Source organism: Alosa sapidissima, chromosome 24 (genome assembly GCF_018492685.1).
Source record: "Alosa sapidissima isolate fAloSap1 chromosome 24, fAloSap1.pri, whole genome shotgun sequence".
In the NCBI taxonomy this organism is placed as follows: domain Eukaryota; kingdom Metazoa; phylum Chordata; class Actinopteri; order Clupeiformes; family Clupeidae; genus Alosa; species Alosa sapidissima.
Window position 1 is genome coordinate 10,253,112 of NC_055980.1, and position 21,574 is coordinate 10,274,685.

Sequence of the window (21,574 nt, forward strand, 5' to 3'; positions counted from 1 at the left end):
TCTCGACGGTATCTCAGTGTCGGTGCAATCACTTCCGGGTGCCTCAAGCACACGTGAAAAAACATGTTGGAGAAACACAAGCATTAGTGGATGTAATGCGCAACTCATTGACTATTCAAGCACGTAGTTAGTGAATATTGTGGACACTTCAAGATCAACATAGAGCTCCAAAAGGTAAACATTTAATTTAAAAGCGCAAATATTACGCACAGTTTGATGGTAACGTTATTAGCTGAAGACTGTTGATGTTCACTTGTAACGTTGCGATAAGGAAAGAACGAACGTTGTTACTTGAGCTAGCAGTTAAACTGATGATAATATGTATGGACATTCAATAACATTCACATCATATTGCCAGTTAAGGTGTTAATACTTCATAACATTGTAGATCTAATCAGTAGTGAACACTTCTGTGACACCTTTCTCATAAGGCATATATAAAGTTGCTAGAGAATACGAGGCACAGGTGAGCGGTCAAAATCACCGAACAGAAAACACTGACACTGCTGTCATTCAAATCTTAAGTTATTCGCGATGTATAGAGTTATTCTGTCCTTGTCCTTTTGTCCTCAAACCATTTGACTAGTCGAGTAAGAGGACTGTAAAGGATTGTCATTATATATGGAACCATAGTGAGTGAGTGAGCATGAGCCATCACACACACACACACACTCTCATGGTTCATATGCACAAGGTTGATTGTTCTATGTGAGTAACAGTTGTGTGATTTGTTGGTGGACCTCAGACCTGAAAAGATGGAGGGTAAAGAGCGCAAGGAGCAGAAGAAACATCAGCACAAACACAGTGGCCCTAAGGCGCAGAAGAAGAAGAACAAGAAGCAGAGTGGACAAGAGCCTGATCAAGATGAGCGCAAGAGAAATCCCAAGGCCTTTGCCGTCCAGTCAGCTGTGCGGATGGCCAGGACCTTCCACAGGTTGGAGGGCTCTCACTCTCTGTCCTTCTTATCTAAATGTTTGTCTCCCTTTTCATTTAAATCTCTCTTTTAATTTGATCTAAGTCTCTTTTTATCCTTCTCTCTCTCTCTGTCTCTGTCTCCATTTCACATCCTACCCAATAAGTCACTGACCAGTTACTTATCTAACTAGTCTATTGTCATGTGATATCATCCTATGGAATTTTAGACAAGACAAGGCAGTTTTGTTTGTATAGCGCATTTCATACAAATGGCAACTCGGGTGCTTTACACTGTCAGTGTATACAACTGAGAACAGAGAATAGTAGATAATAGGAAGTTGGAAAATATAAAAGAATTAGAATAGATCAAATGCATTTCAAATGTATTGTCAGTAGCTCTCTCCTAGTCTGTACCTATTTTATTAATGTGGTGTTTCATTACTTATTTATGCATTTTATTTTCAATATTTAGTAATTTGCACTTTATGTCTGGAAACATATGTATTTTATTTCTTTTTATATTTTCCTTTTTTAGATTTCTTTCTCCTTCTACTATTCTGTGTTTCCAGACATAAAACACACCGTTGAAGGTCATAAAAGGCATAAAACACGAAGAAAAATGACTAAGCATTGAAAATAAAATGCATAAATAAGTAATAAAACACAACATTAAGAGCATATGTGCATTTGATCAGACTAGGAGAGAGCCACTGAGAATAAATGTGTCTAGTCTTGATTAGATAGTCAGCTCACACATTGCTAAAACTGCAACTAAGATATTACCGTAGACAATATATATCGCACAGCCCTCCCTACGGTATGCTAGGCTAAAAGATAATTGAGTGCATCAGTCACTGCTAATTCAATTTCCAAATGAATTTTGTCGTTAAGGATTTCCCTGATAGTATGAGATATATTGCAAGGTTATTTATTTCATCATTTATTTTAGGACTCAAGATCTGAAAACCAAGAAGCATCATATTCCCCTGGTGGACCGAGCCCCTTTGGAGCCTCCGCCTATTGTCGTGGTTGTAGTAGGGCCTCCAAAGGTTGGCAAGAGTACCCTGATTCGCTGCCTTGTCAAAAACTACACACGTCAAAAGCTAGCGGACATCTGTGGGCCAGTAACAATAGTATCAGGTGGGTATATTGTTTCTCTGAAGGGCTGGGTGTTTGGTATTATACCTAGATGACCATGTCCCTTTATATCTGCTTGTTTTATCAAGTAGGGTTTTACAGGAATTTAGTGATGTTATTTTCATTACTATCCAAAAAAAGAAACTGGCTCCTTTGAATTAAGAATGTCCTCCTTTGCTTTCTTTGCTAACAGGTAAGAAGAGGCGCCTGACCTTAATTGAATGTCCCAATGACATCAACTCAATGATAGATTTGGCAAAGGTGGCTGACCTGGTACGTATTTGTTTTCTTACTGCTTTTATAATTAATGATTTATTCCCTCATGATCTTTTACACTGAGATTTGTACCTTCCAAATAATTGTCACATTTATGAATGCTTATAGTTGCTAGCTTTAAAGTTTCTCTGGATTTGAAATTGAGCTCATGCCCAGATTTGTTGCAGAAGGTTTCAGCCTGTCCTTTTCCCCAGGTATTGATGCTGATTGATGCCAGCTTTGGCTTCGAGATGGAGACCTTCGAGTTCCTCAACATCTGCCAGGTGCACGGCTTTCCCCGCATCATGGGCGTGCTAACACACTTGGACTCCTTCAAGAACAACAAATCCCTGCACAAGACCAAGAAACGCCTCAAGCACAGATTCTGGACTGAGGTCTACCAGGTAAGATACTTGATGACCCTGCTTTGAGTCCTGCTGTAGGTGGGCATTGTAAAGTCCTTGATCAGATCAGTCAGGAGTAACGGAGAGACTTACTGAATGCTTGTTTTAAGTCTTCAGAAGCAGGGTTGGGAGAGTCTAGCAACAGTCAGAATTGGAGTATGTTAACAACGGCCTTTTTTGTTGTTGTCAGGGTGCCAAGCTGTTCTATCTATCTGGTATGGTCTATGGAGAGTACCAGATTCGGGAAGTGAAGAACCTGGGGCGCTTCGTCTCTGTCATGAAGTTCCGACCTCTGGTGTGGCAGACCTCTCACCCTTACGTTGTGGCTGACCGGTGAGTAGGAGTGTTGGTTGTCATTTACTTCATCATACCCAGAGATGGTTGACTGGGTCATACAGTGAAGTAGGGGACTGTGGAATTGTGAATTGTGTACTGAGAAATAGTATAGAGAATACAGATTAACGAGTTTATGTAACACTAAATGAAAAACTGTTAAAGCTGTTGAAATCTGTTTTCCAACTCTCTTCTTATGGTCATTCTTCCGTTCTCTATTTGCCCCTAGTATGGAGGATCTGACCAATCCTGAGGATGTCAGGCAAGACCCTAAATGTGACAGGACCGTCTGTCTCTATGGCTATCTGCGTGGCACATTCCTGAAGAATAAGGGCCAAGTCCACATCCCTGGTGAGTACCTGTCTGAAATGCCTCCCAACTTTGCATAATAATATTCAGCTGCACTTCTAAATTTGGCAGTCTTGCCTGTGATGATGAGATATGAATGAGGGCTATGCCCTTATCAAAAAGGCATGGGCCAATATCATATAGCTTTATTAGCTAATTTTGAAATAGAGCTTAATTGATCCAGGACATTTATGCATCCTTTTGCTGAAGGCCACACATGAATACACACATTAAAAACGTAGTCTAGGCTAAAATTATATATGTGGTAGCTAGAAGCAACATTGAAATCCATCTGGAAGTAACTTGATGTATGGGCTTTTAATGCAAAGTGCCCATGAATAGATAAAGTTAAAGTCATTGTTTTACCTCAGGGACAGGAATGAACAAGCTAAGGTATAACAATGTAATTAACTCAGGGCCAGTCTACATTTGTTCACATCGCCGTTCACACATGTATCCAAGGCGTACAGCCAGAGACGCTGCCGACCACTTGTGTTTAGATTCCATTACTGCCGACGTCACATTCATTAGAACTCCCATTGTCCAGGGCACATCAGAAAGCATTGCCAATTTACATTACAAAAGATATGTGGTCACATGTGTACCTGACCACCTTGACAAGTGGTTTGAGTGTTGGATCACAATACATTGTGGTAAGGCACATTTTAAAAACAAATGTAAACGTCCAAGTTTATTTATCTATGAAAGAAAACATGGTACAACATTGACACTAAATATTACATTGAACTAGTCCCACATAGATTACTTACTGTTACTATTAGCTACTACCCCACATACTGTTTTAGTCTCATTTAGTCTTCTTCGTGTTTATATGAATAGAGACTTAAAATATTGGCACAACATTAATAAAGAATTGTATTATTGTTAATGGTTCAGTCATACTGAGAAAATGTCTTATGCCTACTTACTACAAAAGTTAGGAGTAATACTTTTAAAGATATTAATGCCTAAACATGTCTTCCTAAATTAGGCATTTTGAGGCGTTTTGTGATTTAGCCCTATAATGAATAGGCTAAGTCATATAGATTAGGCCAGTGGTTCTTCACCTGGGGGCTTCACATTGTTAAACCATGACCTTTATCCCTTTTGTTATTTTCATTACCATGTCTAGCACATATGCATGATGTTGTTCACACCAGGCAGTCTTTTGTGTTTCCTGAACTATGGTGACAGCTGTGCAGGTTTGCCGCAGGAAAAATCCATGTTGAATTTTTATTGTTGTTGATAATGACTAACAATTGACCAAAATTATAGGCTATTCTAGCCAGCAATAGGGCAGCTTCGTGATCTCTGTCACATAAATAGAATGTTATTGAGGATATATCAGGAATGGATACTCTATTTAGTATGGACCTTGTCATGTGACTTTCCTGTGGCTCTCCAGGTGTGGGAGACTTTGGGGTGGGCGATGTGAGCTTCCTGCCGGACCCCTGCCCGCTGCCAGAGGCCCTGAAGAAGAGAGCCCTGAACGAGAAAGAGAGGATGATCTACGCCCCTATGGCTGGCGTCGGGGGAGTTGTGTATGACAAGGACGCGGTGTACATCGATGTGCCAGGTGGCCTTGCTAAGCAGCAACAGGTCAAGACATACCACATCACGTTCAGTGTCTTTAAGATCAGTCTGTTGCCAATCATTTAGAAGACATATCATTTAGAAACTGCTGCTTCTAAAAAACAAAGTTGCTGTTGATGAAGTTGATAGTCTCGATATTAGTTTTTAAGACTATTAAGTATTCTCAATATTAGTTTTTAAGACTATGGAGACTTGCAATACTTAAGACTATTGTTGTGCTTTGTTGTGATTTGATTTGTGCGACATATACTTGTGGGAGCTTGCTACCGTTCTGTACCTCTTTCCAATATTACTTTTTCCCTTCCCATTGGACATTTGCTTTGCATAAGTAAACTCTGATTCGATGTGAGTGCTCGTCTTAAAAGCAGTGTCTCCTCTGCCCATCACAGGAGGAGGTGAGGCCCACCACAGAGCTGGTGCAGTCGCTCATTGGCACGCATGCCACCCTGGATGCCAAGATGGCTGCCAGTAAAGTGTCCCTGTTCACAGACACGGCAGCGCTGACGCAGGAGGAGGTGGAAGAGAGCGGGTGAGCTGGACCTAAGAGCACCCAAGTCCCCCGTGAATTCAGAATGATATGAAGGGTGTTTTGACAGCCAGAGTGCACAGTGATGTGCTCAGCATGCAAAAAAGAGTTTGTGTCAACATAGAACAGGTTTGCGCTCGAAGCAGGAGACTTCTTGAGAACTTGCCATTCAAGTTTTGTCAAGTTTCTGCACTTTTTTTGGAAGCAGTCTTGGCATATATATATATATATATATATATATATATATATATATATATATATATATATATATATATATATATATATAAATAATATTTTTTTTTTGGTGACAGGAAGAGAGTAGGAGAGATAGATGTGGTGGAATCGGAAAATGACTAAGGTTGTACTCGAACCTGGTCCGGTGGTTCACTCATGGGCACGTGGATCCTTATGTGGTACGGGTGCTGTGGCCAGTTGCACTACAGCGCCCCCCGGCAGCAGTCTTTCATACTTGATCTTTCTCATTCACTTTCTCTCCCTTCTCTCTCTCTCTCTCTCTCTCTCTCTCTTTCTCTCTCTTTCTCTCTCTGTTTCTATCTAAAGGGACTGATTTATTGTTTGTATGCTAAATATCTCCATTCTCTAAACAGGGCCAAGCAAGGGCCCACAGAGAGCCGTGTATGGGACCCAGAGACAAATAGAGAGAGGAGGAAGGCTGTCTTCAGTGAGGAAGACAACGAGGACGACGACGATGATGATGATGATGAGGAAGATGAAGATAGTGATGACGAAGATGGCGGAGAAGAGGATGAAGACGAGGAAGTAGATGAAGACAGTGAGGAAGATGATGATGATGATGAGGAGGAAGATGATGAAGAGGAGAGTGGTCCTCCTGTGGCGAAGAAGCCCAAAGCTGTGGAGAAGGAGGAGGCGAAAGACACGGAGAAGGATGCTCCTCCAGTGAAGAGACAGAAGGTGGAGGAGGTGGGGAAGAGGAAAGCAGAGAAGGAGGTGATCGCAGAGATGCCAGCGTTTGCCGACAGCGAAGACGACCTGGAGAATAGTGAGGAGGAGAGCGGAGACGAGGAGTCTGAAGAGGAGGAAGATGAGATGGAAGGAGAGGAGGAGGAGCAGGTGAAAGGAAAGGGAGCAGCAGATTCTGGACACTGCTCTGAAGAAGAGGAAGCTGATGAAGCAGAGGATGACGATGAAGACGAAGAGGAAGAGGAAGGTGAAAGTAGTGATGACGAGGAGGACAAAGACTCTGAAATGGAGGAAGAAACCTCCAGTGCTAAAATTCCAGAAAAGAAAGCCAAAGGGTCAAAGGTCACCACACAGCAGCAAGATCAGATGGAGGAGGAGGAGGAGGAGGATGAGCCGAGCTTCGACACCGAAGGTGAGGAACCCTTTATGCCCCAACTCTCATTCTAGCCTCTTTTCCCTCTATTGAGTCATGTTCACCCCTCAACTCTGCTGGAGTCCTGCCATCTGTTGGTGGGCACGGCCCCCATCTTGTGCTTGTCATCTTGTTTGTTTACGCCGCACGTCTCTCGTCTCGTTTCGCCTCAGGAGCCCTGCGCTGGAAACAAGACCTGGCCCAGAAAGCCGCTGAGGCATACCTGCGGAGACAGCAGGCCGCCCCAAACCTGCGCAAGCTGGTGTATGGCACAGGTGAATATGTCTGCGCTGACATGGCCCATGTTGTGGATGCCACTGCGAGTGTAGCATTTGATTTTGAAGCCAACCTCATGCTACTAGAGCACCTAGAACTCCAGGGATGTATTTGAAAACGTTTATTAGGTCTAGTTCTTCTCAACTCCGCTTTAAATTCTAGATAATTTCTTTTGTTGTAACATGCACACACACACACACACACACACACACACACACACACACACACACACAATATGAAATAGTCACTTCCATTTGAGAGCGGTTGCTGCATGTGCTTTCGTTCCAGTTGGTATTGAGTTTTACTAGTGTAATAGGATTAGCGAAGGGTTTTAGGGTTTACCAAAGTTTCCACATGATCCTGAAGAACACAGCTCCACAACTCCAAGTCTTTCCGTTTGTACACTCATGTGCTGTTAGACCTTACTGTGCTCTGTTGAACGTCCATTGCGTGATGCTGTTCCCCAGTGGCGGAAGAGGATGATGAGGCTGAAGAAGAGGAGGTGGGTGGATTGTTCAAGGTCAGCCGGCCGGAGAAGGGCAAGAGGCTGCGAGCCGACGCCGCGGACTGCTCCCGGTTTGAGCCAGACACCAGCCACGACTGGGACCAGGACGAGGTGAGTTTGCAGAATGCAGAATGCAGAATGCATCTGATAAACCGGAAGTGCATTTGGTGTGTTGGCAGAAAGAATTTGAGAACAGTTTGATTTGAAACTAAAACAGTTGGAGCATTTTTGATCTATGTTTCTGATCTCTTTTTCCACAACATCGCCACCACAAAACAGATCAGATTCTACTGACGTGTAAATGCAAATGCCTTTAAACATTACATGCCTATATGGACATATCTTGTACGCATTATGGCTGCTATGTGTATCCTGTGCTTTGGTTGTGCATGTCCTCAAAAATGAACGCAACATGAACATTTGGGGCGAGTAGTACTGTATAAGTGCATGACCGTACATGAGCTTTCAAGACCAACTTTATTTTTACGACTCAGGGTCTGAATTCTGACCTCAAGTGGGAGACCTCCAGTAACACATGCAGTGGCCATGTAGTAATGGGCTGTGTCTCAAACCGCATACTTCCTACTGTTGGTGGTCATGGGCAGCCCCCCCCCCCCCCCCCAAAAAAAAAATGAACCTGAAGTCTACAGCCATTAAAATGCAATGACTGCTAACAATCCACAGTGGAGCAAGGCCAGATTTTCACAAAGTGAATTCAGATCTGGTTTTATAGCAGACAGTCAATAACCTTGCATTGTTAGTAGGGGTGGCACGGTTCACAAAACCCATGGTATGGTTCGTATCACGGTTTTAGGGTCACAGTTTTCGGTTCTGTACGGTTCTTGTTGTTATGTTTTCTTTTAATCTTTAACACTTCAGAAATATCATACTTCAGCATATGATGTATAGTTTAATTATCCACCATTTAGGCTACAGTATTAGTATAGTTATATTGTTATATACATCATATATTACATATATTACGATATATATACATGTATAGTTATATAATATGTAATCATGCACAAATTGAAAGAATTTGACTTGACTTTAAGCATATCATTGAGACCATCTGGGAGGAATGGTGAGTTTTTGATACAGCCATCTACAGGAACTTTTGTGCCTTTTTAGCACACTAAGATTGCCTGAAATGTTACGGAATATTGTATTTATACACATAGCGTTAGCCTACCCGAGCTGTGTGAGAGTTTTTGGGCTACCACATAACATTGACAAGCCACTTTCTCTCCTGTCTCTGCCGAATTTGAACGCTCCTCTAGTTTCTCTCAACAGGGCTATTTGTTCACTGAAACTGAAAGTTAGATCGTTAAATCGTTAGATGTAAGGAGGACCCAACACACATTTTAATGATGTTTTATTTTCGAGGGCTTATCTGGGGTTATTACCCTACAGTAAAATAAATTATTATTAGCCTACTACACGTCTCCCCTGCACACAGGAGCTCATATAGCTGGAACATGCTGGAACATGTGGCCTTTCACAGTGGAATTTGGGGACAAATCAAGATTTAGGAGAGAATACACTCATAGAGAGGAATGTAGCCTAATTAACCCTTCCATGTCTTTGCCTGTATTTCAAAGTTGATTCAGTCGTTTTTTGTCATATCCAATTCACATCCAAGTGTCGTTATGGTACGTTGTTTCTGGCTATACCCATCTATAACAAAGTGGCCAGTAATTGCATAGATGTTGTCAAGCTGTTAAGACTGTTCCAGATGGTTATTCTTGAGTCAAATAGCATCCATCCTTCATGATGTACTATTGCAGTGTGCTTGATGGACTATTGCAGTGTGCTTGATGGACTATTGCAGTGTGCTTGATGGACTGAAAGGATGGCAGTTGTGGCAGTTATGATCCTTGTCTAATCATTACCAGGCAGTGCAGACAATGTTGACATTAGGGGGTAGTTTAAAAGAAGGACATCTATTGATCTGACTGAAATGAAGTGCTCTGTGAGATTCTGTCGTTGGAGAAGTTGAGAGTCTGTACTTGTAGGCCTGATCCTTGTTTAGTGATTCTGAGGGCATATTTGATTATCCTCCCAGTCATTACTGAATGGCATTTTGGTTCTTTATTGTTCCTTGAAATTGAATTGAGAGGAAGCACCCGAGACAGCACTGGCTCTATCAGTCAGACGTGGCACTGAGAAATCCAAATACTTTTAGATTGTGTGTGTGTGTGTGTGCGTCCGTGTGTGTGTGTGTGCGTCTGTGTCTGCCAGTCCGACTGTTTGTTCATAATGATTCCACCCTCTCATTTCTCAGATGTTGGACTCCATAAAGGACTGCTTTGTGACTGGCAAATGGGAAGGGGACAAAGACGCTGCCACCCTTCTGAAGGAGGATGGTGAGCTGCCACCTCCATATCTCTCTCTCTCTCCCTCTCTCTCTCCCTCTCTCTCTGTCTCCCTGTTTCCCTCTCTCTCTCTCTCTCTCGTCTCTCTCTCTCATTCTCTCTTTCTCTCTCTCTCTGACATTGCACGGCCGGTCGGTCGCTCCCTCCTTGATGTGTTTGGTGTCTGGGTGTCATCTGGTATTCTGGTCCCGGCTCTCTGCAGAGTTGGCTTGTGCTCATTGCTCTGTGTCCCTCCTCCCCTCCCTCCCCAGAGGAGCTCTACGGGGACTTTGAAGATCTGGAGACGGGGGAGGTGCACCGCGGCCAAGCCAGGGCGGAGGGGGACAAGGCTGAGGTACCGCTCGCACTTTATGGGATTTTTTTGAAAGTGTTGGTTGGAGAACTGCACAGCCCTGTGTGTCTACTACCACACTCTATCTTTTTCACACACACACACACACACACACACACACACAAACCCGCTTACACATACACACACATACACACATGCTTACACACACTTATGCTTACACACACACACATGCTTACAGTCACACACACATACACGCACGCACACATACACACACACACGCTTGCGCACACGCACACGCACACGTCAGCTTTCTGACAGAAGCACTGCTCTGTTGAAAAGGTCTCAGAACTTTTAATGAGTTGATACTGGAGTTGTAGATTGTGGGTTCTGTGTGTTTTTAGCCGCTATTTTAATTCACCAGGGTGGCAGCGCTGAAGATGACGATGGTGATGAAGAAGAAGACGAGGAGAAGCCACTGGTGAAGATGGACGACGAGGAGGTTCAGAAAAACAAGCGTCTGGAGAAAAAAAGACGCTTGAAGGAGCGCTTCGACTCGGCCTACGACGACGGCGGGGACGCCACCTACTTCGATGACCTCAAGGAGGAGCTGAAGAAACAGGCTGAGGTCAGTTGGCCCACAACATGGGTCAGATCTGGGGGTCCTTTTTGAGTTGCACTCAAGTCACTGTAAACAACATAGTTCCACTGTATGTTTGTATCTCTTACACTGTGCCAGGGGCACTGCTTTACACGGTGCATCAGCATGGGGCTTTTTCAGTGCTTGGTCCAACTCCCATTTAGAATCCGCCGCTACTGTGGCTTCTGTAATAGACTCCAGTGACCCAGTGTAGTATTTTCCATTAGCCAGCCCCGTGCAGTAAGTAAACTGAAGTAATTTTACGCTTGAAGTTTTGCTTTTTTGCCACTTGCTGTGAGTTCTGAGCAGCTAACTTGTGCTTGTTGGACTCTTGTGGCCGTTTTGAGAGGCAACTGGTGTGAACTGAAAATCAAAGTGGTCAGGGAACCTCTTGCCATCCATACTGCAACACATTGAGTGTGTAACAGGCGTTAAATTTAGTCAAATAAAATGAAGCAGTCTCCTGTTGGAGTAGTAGGATTAAAGAGCTGTTGTTGGTTGCAGACATAATCCTATGAGAGTGAAAGCATGAAGCGGTTGAATCATAGTTTTAGCAGAATGGTCTCTACTAATACAGTTTCCTATACACACACAGTCATACACACGCACACACACACATATACTGTATATATATAACCATGCGGTTGCTATGACTGTTGATAAATGTTGTGAAACAATGGTCTGTTTTCTCATTTATTGCTAATTTTTTCATTTTTGATTTATGGGCATCTGAAATGGTTTAACTCTGGTAACAGAATCCAAGGGTTTGTGTCTGGGGGAGGGTAGCCGATTCAGCAATCCTTGAACTGCCGACTCACAGAAGACTGGGCGGCCTGTGAAAATCTCTCCTTCGTAGTTGTCAGGTCAGCTGCAACAAAGAGCCAACACACTGGCCAGCTCCTCCCCAGGAATGTAGTCTGACACCATTTAATGGTTGATACCGCTGTCTTTGTGTTAACTGACATTGTGTGAGTGAGCTGATAGGTTGCTTGTGTCACTGTGTCAACAACTGTGTGTGTTGTGTATATTCTCTTGCTTACTTCCTCTGTCCCTCCCTCCCTCCCTCACCCTCTGTCTCTCCTTCTATCTCCCTCGTCCATCTTTCACCCCCCCATCTCTCTCTCTCCCTCTCTTACTGACCTTTCCTCTCTTGCATACACTCTCCTACGTCTGTCTGTCCGTCTGTCTGTTTCAGTCTCTCTTTCTCATTCTCAAATTCAAATATCCTTCCTTCGCATGACAAACCATTTATTGTTTTACCAAAGCATTCATAGAACACAAGAAAACAAATAAAAGGAAAAGGGAAAAAAGACATGTATGCATCTCTCTCTCTCTCTCTCTCTCTCTCTCTCTCTCTCTCTCTCTCTCTCTCTCCCTCCCCTGTCACAGCTGAACCGGTCCGAGTTTGAGAACGTGGACGACGAGACACGCGTGCAGTACGAGGGCTTCCGGCCCGGCATGTACGTCCGCATGGAGATCCCCAGCTTGCCCTGCGAGTTTGTCACCAACTTCGACCCCCACTATCCCATCATCCTCGGCGGCCTGGGCGCCAGCGAAGGCAACGTGGGCTACGTTCAAGTGAGTGTCAAGCACATGAGGGTCACTCAGTCAGACAGGCTTTGTGCCTCTAGATCACAACTGTGTGTGTGTGTGTGTGTGTGTGTGTGTGTGTGAAATATGAGTTTGTGAAATAAAGCAGTCCTATAACAACAATGTTCAGAAGTAACTGGTAGCTCCACCTCATCTGTCAAACTGATGGTAAGGTCCCACCCGTCAGATAATACTAAGTCTGACAAAGGAGACACGGTTCTATTTGTATGCTCTTTCTTCCTCCCTCTCTCTCCTCCTCTCTCTCCTTCTCTCTCTCCCTTTCTCTCTCATTCCCTTGCTCCCCCGCCTCTCTTTCTTTTATACAATTCAATTCAGTTCAGTTCAGAGTGCTTTATTGGTGGCAGAAACCTTTTGCATTGTCAGAGTGGAACATTTGAACACAGAGTTTACTGTAGGTAAATGGTACAGCATATGAATCTCTGTCTCTCTCTGTCTTTCTCTCTCTCTCTCTCTCTCTCTCTCTCTCTATCTCACACACACACACACACACTGTCTCTCTCTCCCTCCCTGTTTCAGATGCGTCTGAAGAAGCACCGCTGGCACGGTAAGATCCTGAAGACGCGCGACCCGCTCATCCTGTCCATGGGCTGGCGCCGCTTCCAGACCATCCCCCTCTACTACATCGAGGACCACAACGGGCGCCAGCGCCTGCTCAAGTACACGCCCGAGCACATGCACTGCGGCGCCACCATCTGGGGTAAGGGACTCACTGCCAGCTCTCTGGACTCAGGACAAAGACTCTAAAGGACAGGCTTCTTATACGTGATCCGAACACTATCGAGATCAGTTTTCTTGTGCTGTGAAACACATTTCATATTTACAACAGTGGTACAGAGTTTGGGTTTAAATCTAGCAAGCTAACTACCTAAGAAACATACAAACACCTTGCAAACATTACCAACAACAGTCTAGCTGGCACTGACCAAAAGCTTGCTTTCATGCTGCTGTCTTTTGGCAAAATAATTGACAACTCTGAAAGGTGTTCTTAACTTTCCTGGGATGTTTCCATCAAGAACACATAACTACTTAGTCTCTCAAGTATCGTATCCTGGATAGCGGGATCAAGATGCGTTTATCAGTCCTTCACTTGACCATCAAACTTAATTTAAAGATGACGACAAACTAATAGCCTAAAAAAACATACCCCAGAAACGTTTTGCTTAGTGTTTTCTCTTTGATTACTTAGTTGCAGTATATCAAAAGCTGTGTGCACTTTGAATTAGCTTCAGTAGCAAATGCTTTTAATCAGGCACAGCTAGTGTTTGCTTATCCTAAGGCACACACATAGGCCTGCATATAGCCAAGGTCATTATGAGTTTCTGAGATGAAATTGTTTCCTCACCTGGTGATGGATGGAAACGCCCCGCTAAGCACCCTTACCCACCAGGCCTGCGCCGAGACCTCAGCCATCATCGTACGAATGAGCCTCCTCGGCCACTGAGGGGACCATATGTTCTTAGATTGCGTTTAGGTCATTTAGGCAGCTATTTTGCTTGCTAATGACCGTCTGAAAGTGGGTATTGATTAGGCTCTCCCGCTCTTGATTTCTTTCTGTCTCATTGCCGCAGGGCCCATCACCCCTCAAGGCACGGGCTTCCTGGCAGTGCAGTCCGTCGCCGGCACAAAGGTAAGCACTTAGAGATCCACCAGAGTGGAAACCAACTCCAAAGACTATATATATTTAAATATGCAGAAAAATTGGGCTCCTTAGAAGGAAACTGAAATATTGCACTGGTTTAATTCAGAAAGGATTGGATGTCCTAGTGCCATTAGGGGGCAGTGTTTCCTAATTAAATGAATTGTGATGCCCAATCCCAATGATCCCACACTCGCACAGTGTCATGGATTTGGGGCACATTCCTGCTAAATAAGGGAGGGCTTTGGGCTGTACCTTTGTCAAATCCCTGTATGCATACTTTCAGCATTTCTGTAGGCTTCACCTGACTGTTCATACTGTTGTGATGAGAAACACAGGGAAAACCCAGGTAGATAAAAAATGGTGGACAACTGAGACACAATCCAGTATATATATACTCTTGCAACATGGTGTGTGGCATTGCAGGGTTTGGGGTGGGGGGGGGGGGGCATTAATATTGGGCATTAGTGTCTTTTTTTCCACCTGATTTTACTTGATTTGTGATTTGGAAAGTGATATTGTAAATCAAGCTCCCTTTTTTTTTTTATCTCAGGCTGGTTTTCGCATTGCGGCGACAGGAGTGGTCCTTGACCTGGACAAGTCAGTGACCGTTGTGAAAAAGTTAAAGCTGATCGGATACCCTTACAAGATCTTCAAGAACACCTCTTTTATTCAGGTGTGTGTGTGTCTGCCTAGACTCTCTGGAGGCCACCAGCTCATTTCAGCCTTCTCTCTCTCCCTCTCTCTCTCTCCCTCTTTCTCTTATCTCTCTCCCTCTCTCTCTCTCTCCCTCTTTCTCTCCCTCTCCTATCTCTCTCGCTCTCTCTCTCCTCTCTCTCTCCTATCTCTCTCTGCTGAGAAAGGGCAGCAGACAAATTGAAACCTTAGAGCCTGAGACTGGTGGCTGGGACAAATCAATAGATTTGACTAGTGCAGAGCTTTGAAGTTCACAGCTCTCGTTTATCTCCATTGACAGAACTTTCAAACAAATTTTTCAGTACCCGTTTTTGTAAGCGAACGCGTAGACTAAGAGTGCCCCGTTGTTTTGTGTGACGAGAGTCAGATTGAACAGTCAGTATGGAGACCTCATTCATAAGATCTGCCCCATCCCCTCTCACCTCCTCCTCCTCCTCCTCCTCCTCCTCCTCGTCTTCCTCTGCAGGGCATGTTCAACACCGTGCTGGAGGTGGCCAAGTTCGAGGGAGCGTCCATCCGGACAGTCAGCGGTATTAAAGGTCAGATCAAGAAGGCCCTGAGGACACCACCCGGATGTTTCCGTGCCACCTTCGAGGACCGGCTCCTCATGAGCGGTGAGTGTGTGTGTGTGTGTGTGTGTGTGTGTGTGTGTGTGTGTGTGTGTGTGTGTGTGTGTGTGTGTGTTTGAGCTGTATTTCACCTGGAGAGGCTGGTAAACAGAGGGTGAGCTGATTATATACATTTATACCTTGGTGTACGCAGTAGTGTCTGTGTCTGTGTGTGTGTGTGTGTGAGAGAGAGAGAGGGAGAGCGAGCAACTCGAACATAGTTTTGTATGACAGGTGGTCCACTTAGGCTGTTGCCCTACATAAGAGCTTCAGTGAATTCTAGTGAAATTCTCTCTTGGTGCTTCTTGAGAAACGGCATATCTAATGCATTTTGGTTTATGCTGGCTTCAGAGTAGAGTTTGTGAAGATGCTTTTTACAGGTTTGCATAATGCATATGCTAATGTTTGTACAAATTACAGTTCAGAAAAATAATTAGTATTTGGTTTATGATGCAGTGTATGTGTGTGTGCCTGCCTCAGGGTATGTAGTCATAACCTGTTAGGATGCTTCTGTTCAAATAATTTGTTTTTAATCTGTCCCGGTAATAAAACATATGTGGTGGCGAATATAACTGTGTGTGTGTGTGTGTGCAGATATTGTGTTCCTGCGCTCCTGGTACCCGGTGTCGGTGCCCCAGCTGTACAACCCAGTGACGTCCCTGCTGCTGCCCGTGGGCCACAAGGCCAGCTGGACGGGCATGAGGACCCTGGGACAGCTCAAGCATGACATGGGCATCCGCAACAAACCCAACAAGGACTCCCTCTATAAGGTAACACACACACACACACACTTACTCACTGCCCTCATAAAAATCCTCATTAATTTATAACCCTGAAAAATACTTAGCCTTATATTTGACATATATTGCTCTTTAATTTGTGTTTGTAGTTTCCTGTAACTTCCTTGTGGATCCTTGAACTTGTGTGATAGTCCAATCCAGTCTTTTCTAGGTCATTCCTTGGACTCGTTTCACTGGTCTTTCTGCAGCACTGTGTAGTACATGGAAAGCTTAGACTGTATTGCAGCCCACACAAAGGATTTTTTCATTCATATCACTGATCATTGGGAATAGAAGAGACCCACTTTACCAGGACGTCTGACGCACTGTTGTTCTGTTTGTTCCCCCCCCTGGCAGCCCGTAGAGAGGCAGCCGCGCCGCTTCAACCGGCTACAGATCCCCCGGCAGCTGCAGAAGTCTCTGCCCTTCAAGAGCAAGCCCAAACAGCAGCAGGCCAAGGGCAAGACCCCACGTGACCTCGTACGGCCCGCCGTCATCCGCGAGCCCCACGAGCGCCAGGTGAGACCCCCCCCCCTCACACACACACACATATACACTCTTACACTGTTCTGAAGTCCCACATGTTCATTTCTTACCATGACACTTAGCCATGTTAGCTTTAAGTAGCGTAGGTGTGGTTATTTAATGGAATGAAATGAAACTCCAGTTGCCAGTGTTTTGAGAGCGACCACAATCCCATTTCAGTACCTGTTGAAATGACTACAGTTTCACTGCCATGTTGAGTGCATTTTAAGCCTAGTTTTTTTTCCCAGTACTCAGGTGTGGGTGTCGGGTAATGCATGGGTTTAGCTTGAACCATCTCCTCGAGGGAATATCGCAATTGCTGTTATTTGGCTGTTTTTGAGGCCGGTGGTTAAGTCCCCTAAATGCTGCCACTCAGCGCTAAAAGGTCAGAATTAATCCAGAGCGAAAGACTCCTACACAAGGCAGCTTTTGTGCAAGTGGTTTTTAGCTCCGTCGTTTAGGTGAATCTCCGAGGAAGGCACGAACACAAATGCGGCCTGAGTGTTACCCGCCCAAATTCCTCTCATAATTGGAATCAAAGTCGCAGTCATCCCAGATCAGCGTACGCTTACTCGCACAGTCCATTAATCACACTCACAGGATTTTCCACCCACAGGTTCAGGTAATAACTCTGTTAGTGTTTGTGTGTGTGTGTGACTTGGGTTCGTGTGTGTGTGTGTGTGTGTGTGTGTGTGTGTGTGTGTGTGTTCATGTGTTTTTGTGAACTCAATGGCTGTGACTCCTCTCCCGTCCACCAGGTGGCGCAGTTGCTCCACGCGCTGGGCACCGTCTACGGGAACAAGCGGAAGGCGGCGCGCACCGAGCAGCATGCCAAGCACAAGGACTTCCTCCGTCAGAAGGAGCAGCAGGAGGAGGAGAAGCAGAAGAGGCTGAAGGAGGAGAAGAAGAAGCTCTACCGTGTCATGGGCCAGAAGGAGAAGAAGCAGCTCAAGTCAAGCCTGAAGGGCAAGGCCAAGGACGACTGAGCAGCAGCATGCTAACGGCTAACATTTACCAGGACCCCCCCCCCCCCTCCCTCCCTGGAGTGTTAGAGAGAGACTGCGTCAGCCATGGACAGAAAGACTTTTCATTGTGGCCTCTTTGAGTGCCAGACATTGTTGACTGTAATTGATATTTGTAAACTATAAATTAAGGTAAAACGATGTCACAGGGCCGTCAGACCCCATCTGTTGCTGGAACTATTATGCTGAAGCAGAAAATTGAAAAACTCACAAGAGGGTTTCAAGTGGTTTTAGCACGCCTGTTGACCCCCTGCTTTTATGAATCGGATAGCCGTTTAAAGTCACTGGCTTTGTTAAGTAATATGCAGCAAGGACGCACTCCTGTTGAAATGTGCGTCTGAAGTATGTTAATGCATATTGTGGAGAACAAGAGACTGCAGCTCTGACCACCACTAAAGTATTCCTGTTTTGGTAAGTAGATTCCAGAAGATACTCAAGCAAGGTCATGGTTCCTCTGTTTTTTTCCTGTTTTGCTGATAAGAGGATTCGTACCCACAGAAAGCTTTTTAACATTTGTTTTTTAATAAAAGAAAACATATTAAGATCCCTAAAATGGCTGTCTGGCTGCTTTCCTTCCGACTGAAGGCAAAATGTTCTCCGTAATGTCATTTCAAACCTATAAACACTCCAGTATTGGGCAATTAGCATCTTTTATTCCATTACCCGACGTCAAAAGTGAGGATGATTACTCTCTCGATGTGGGATACTGGGCCTGGCGTCTCGCAATCACTCAAATCTCGTAATTGAATTTGTGGACGGCTACTTCAATTAGCCACTGAAACACACAGCGTGGAAGGGGAGGTGGATTGAGAAACTCCTTCAAACACATTTGGATTCTGGTCTAGACGCGACGTGCTCTCTCAATCATTCTTTTAGGAACAACGGTCGGAGTAGAGGGGGAAAAAAAAGAGACAGGAGTCGTGCTGCGCAGCCCCGATCCAATCGCCTTTTAGCCGTCACAATGGGCGTAATTAATGGCCACGCCGCACACCGGAGGAGCCGGTGGCCTCTCCTTGGCGGAGGGGGGAAGGTGGCCCACGCTGAGGCGTTTGGTGCTGGAGGTGTCCTGACTGACCCACTGATTCAGTCTGTGTCTGGTGATTGATGCCTACTGCTAGTGAAACCCCACCACCTACTCCCCCCACCACCAGTGTGCCTTCTGATGGACCCCTCTCTGTGTAGCATATGCCATTGCCCTGCAGGCTCGGAATTGGACTTTTGTCTTTCCGGAACCTTCCTGGGGAATGCATGCAAGGGCATCTTCCCAACCAATGTCAAAGCCAGGCAGACATTTCATTTTCTTGACGCCAGCGTTGCTGGTTATATTAAACCAGAACCTATTTGTGTCCTGCAAACCTTTACATGTTTGTGTTTGAACCCTATATAATGTTTAAGACTTGACATTTCCAGTGTGCGTTTGGCAGCTTTCAAATCGAGCAACATAAATCCAAGGGCCCTAATGGCGTAGGAATCCATCACCTATAAATGTTTGTGGGTTTCGTGTCTTGTTACTTGGGTGCTTGTAATGCCTTGTGGTGTGTGTTCACTGGGCCCTGGTAATGGGCTTGTGACTGTTATCTGAATGGCAGAGGCTTCGCTGGCAGCCTGTCGATATGCATCTCATTTTCCATTACACCACCCCCCCCCCCCCACACACACACACACACACACACCTCGCCACCCCTTCTCTCCCCCCTCTTCCCCACGAATAACAGTGGCCATCGGAAACATTCTATTGCTCTCGACAAGGCACACGGATGTAAAGCGAAACCGCCTTGTCGTGTTTTTTTTTCTCTCCCCCTCTCCTCTCTCCTTTCATTTTGTTCCCCTCCCCTTTGCCTTCTCTGCCTCCCCCTCTTGTCACCATCACAAAGCCACCACCACAGCCTGTTTTGTTTGAGCAGGGCTTTAGTTAGGCGCTTGCCGCCGATATAGCCGCTTCCCCTTGAACAATACCGAGTTTAGCAAGGTCAGCCGTGCACTTGCCTGAAACCTGAGTGCCCATTTACGCCTGTGTGTGTGTGTGTGTGTGTGTGTGTGTGTGTGTGTGTGTGTGTGTGTGTGTGTGTGTGTGTGTGTGTGTGTGTGTGTGTGTGTGTGTGTAGGTGGAGGAAGAGGATAAGGGAGGTGGAGAGAAGGCTGGCCCCTGCCCAGGCAGATGGAACAGGCCTGTTAATGGAGGAAGAGGTTTTATTGTGTGACGGCAGGTTAGTCTTAACGAGTAATTGTAACTGAAAAGAGCGAAGGATGGAGAGGTAAAGAGATGAAGAGACTGTAAACTAGTAGAAAGATAGCCACTCATTGACAAGAATGAGGTGTTTATTTCAAGTGACTACAAAAAAAAGAAACAGAATTTGGTAAAAAGCAACAGCAGCCACACAAAACAATCTGACAAGAGCAGACAAGAAACAGACGTGGACATGTCATTGTGGGAGAAAACGATTGTCTGTCCATGGGTGACTAATAACCGCTCAAAAGAGGCAGACAAAGGAGCACAGGACAGCGGGTCTGCTCAGGCTGTCCCATGGACAGGGTGCAGAAATAGCATGTGTTTTTGTCCCACGATCCAAATCTGTTACAGAACAAGCAGTGGAAAGACCAACGCTTGGAGTGCCTGTGTGAGAGCGGTCAGCCTGTACGTATAACGTGTCAAACAGGCAGGTCTGAATGTCTGAGGTGTGCTAGTGTATGTGTTGGTGTACGTGTGTGTATATGATTGAGTTGGGCAGGTAGTGTCTGTGTTTATCTCTGTCAGGGTGGAGGAGGAAGCAGTAAGAGACCCCCATAGTCCACGTTGGAGGACCTTGGACGACAAGACTCCTGGAGGAGCTCTCCTCCTGATGTGGTGATGACCTCTTCCTGCAGAGAGACAAAGAGCGAGAGTGAGAAAGATGTTAGTCAACAAACAATACAACAGTATGAATAACAACATACAACAGTATGAGTTCAGGTAGGTAATAAATCACCAAATTAAAATAATAACAATAACAACTTTTTTAAAAAATGGAGACTATTTCAAATAGATAGTCTCATAAATCTTTATATTATGCATATATATAACATACAAGTATATTTATAGTATTAAAGGAACTGAATTGCAAAACAATTTCTCAAAAACATAAACTGTATATTTCGTACTAGATTTCCCTCATTGAATCAAATGTCAAATGTCCAGAGCTTCCATCACATCTACACGCCAAAGCTCTTATGAACAGAATTAACACCTTTAACCTATGAGGCTGTTGATTGTTGAGGTTGGTAGATCACTTGGGCTGCTGTGTGAGGCAGATCTAGGGGTGGGATCATGACACTAACATGGAGAATGGAACATAATGACTCCGTTGCAGGGGCACCATGGCGCTTGCCGTCTGGCTCGCAAAACTAGTTACACCTGGTGGCGGCGACATCAGATGAAGAATTAAGTGACGGAAAAGGGCTGGCGGTTCCTCTCGCTGACCGGGGAGCACTGGTTTGGGGTCAGTGCGGCTCTGTGTTATCTCCATGAAAAGGGTCTGATCTAATGAGGGCAGTGTGTAATATAAGCCTGGAGATAGCTGCCGACCAGCTGTTCCTAACGACAGCCTGCTCCTGACCCGTGTCACTGAGGGATGTGGCTGTGTTCTGAGTTTGATACCAAGCGCTGGTCTCCCTTAACTAGTTTCTGTACTGGTCTCCGAATTCAGTAAGGACACAGTTGAAGGTTTTTTTTTTGGGGGGGAAATTTTAAGTGCAAAACAACTTTGCTGA

At 45.0% G+C, this 21,574-nt stretch overlaps 2 protein-coding genes across 3 annotated transcripts in view; one reads left to right on the top strand and one right to left on the bottom strand.

Moving 5' to 3' along the window:
• The window catches only part of bms1 (BMS1 ribosome biogenesis factor), a 24,147-nt gene continuing 2,573 nt past the window's right edge, over nucleotides 1–21,574 (top strand). Inside the window, exons 1-23 of one of the 2 annotated variants that reach the window (XM_042083268.1) lie at nucleotides 1–174; nucleotides 746–934; nucleotides 1,865–2,055; nucleotides 2,246–2,325; nucleotides 2,523–2,711; nucleotides 2,902–3,044; nucleotides 3,274–3,395; nucleotides 4,798–4,991; nucleotides 5,375–5,514; nucleotides 6,120–6,865; nucleotides 7,039–7,140; nucleotides 7,609–7,757; nucleotides 9,931–10,012; nucleotides 10,273–10,355; nucleotides 10,735–10,938; nucleotides 12,340–12,528; nucleotides 13,078–13,258; nucleotides 14,130–14,188; nucleotides 14,751–14,873; nucleotides 15,360–15,507; nucleotides 16,096–16,271; nucleotides 16,638–16,799; nucleotides 17,564–18,380. In XM_042083268.1, coding sequence (XP_041939202.1) covers nucleotides 756–934; nucleotides 1,865–2,055; nucleotides 2,246–2,325; nucleotides 2,523–2,711; nucleotides 2,902–3,044; nucleotides 3,274–3,395; nucleotides 4,798–4,991; nucleotides 5,375–5,514; nucleotides 6,120–6,865; nucleotides 7,039–7,140; nucleotides 7,609–7,757; nucleotides 9,931–10,012; nucleotides 10,273–10,355; nucleotides 10,735–10,938; nucleotides 12,340–12,528; nucleotides 13,078–13,258; nucleotides 14,130–14,188; nucleotides 14,751–14,873; nucleotides 15,360–15,507; nucleotides 16,096–16,271; nucleotides 16,638–16,799; nucleotides 17,564–17,791 — 3,870 coding nt within the window. In that variant the 5' untranslated portion in view covers nucleotides 1–174; nucleotides 746–755 and the 3' untranslated portion in view covers nucleotides 17,792–18,380. Of the gene's footprint in view, nucleotides 175–745; nucleotides 935–1,864; nucleotides 2,056–2,245; nucleotides 2,326–2,522; nucleotides 2,712–2,901; nucleotides 3,045–3,273; nucleotides 3,396–4,797; nucleotides 4,992–5,374; nucleotides 5,515–6,119; nucleotides 6,866–7,038; nucleotides 7,141–7,608; nucleotides 7,758–9,930; nucleotides 10,013–10,272; nucleotides 10,356–10,734; nucleotides 10,939–12,339; nucleotides 12,529–13,077; nucleotides 13,259–14,129; nucleotides 14,189–14,750; nucleotides 14,874–15,359; nucleotides 15,508–16,095; nucleotides 16,272–16,637; nucleotides 16,800–17,563; nucleotides 18,381–20,448; nucleotides 20,455–21,574 lie in introns of those variants that run through there. The other variant, XM_042083269.1, reaches the window with a different exon arrangement.
• The window catches only part of LOC121700360 (SH2 domain-containing protein 4B), a 10,652-nt gene continuing 9,462 nt past the window's right edge, over nucleotides 20,385–21,574 (bottom strand). The window contains exon 8 of the mRNA XM_042083270.1: nucleotides 20,385–20,686. Coding sequence (XP_041939204.1) covers nucleotides 20,579–20,686 — 108 coding nt within the window. The 3' untranslated portion in view covers nucleotides 20,385–20,578. The remainder of the gene's footprint in view (nucleotides 20,687–21,574) is intronic.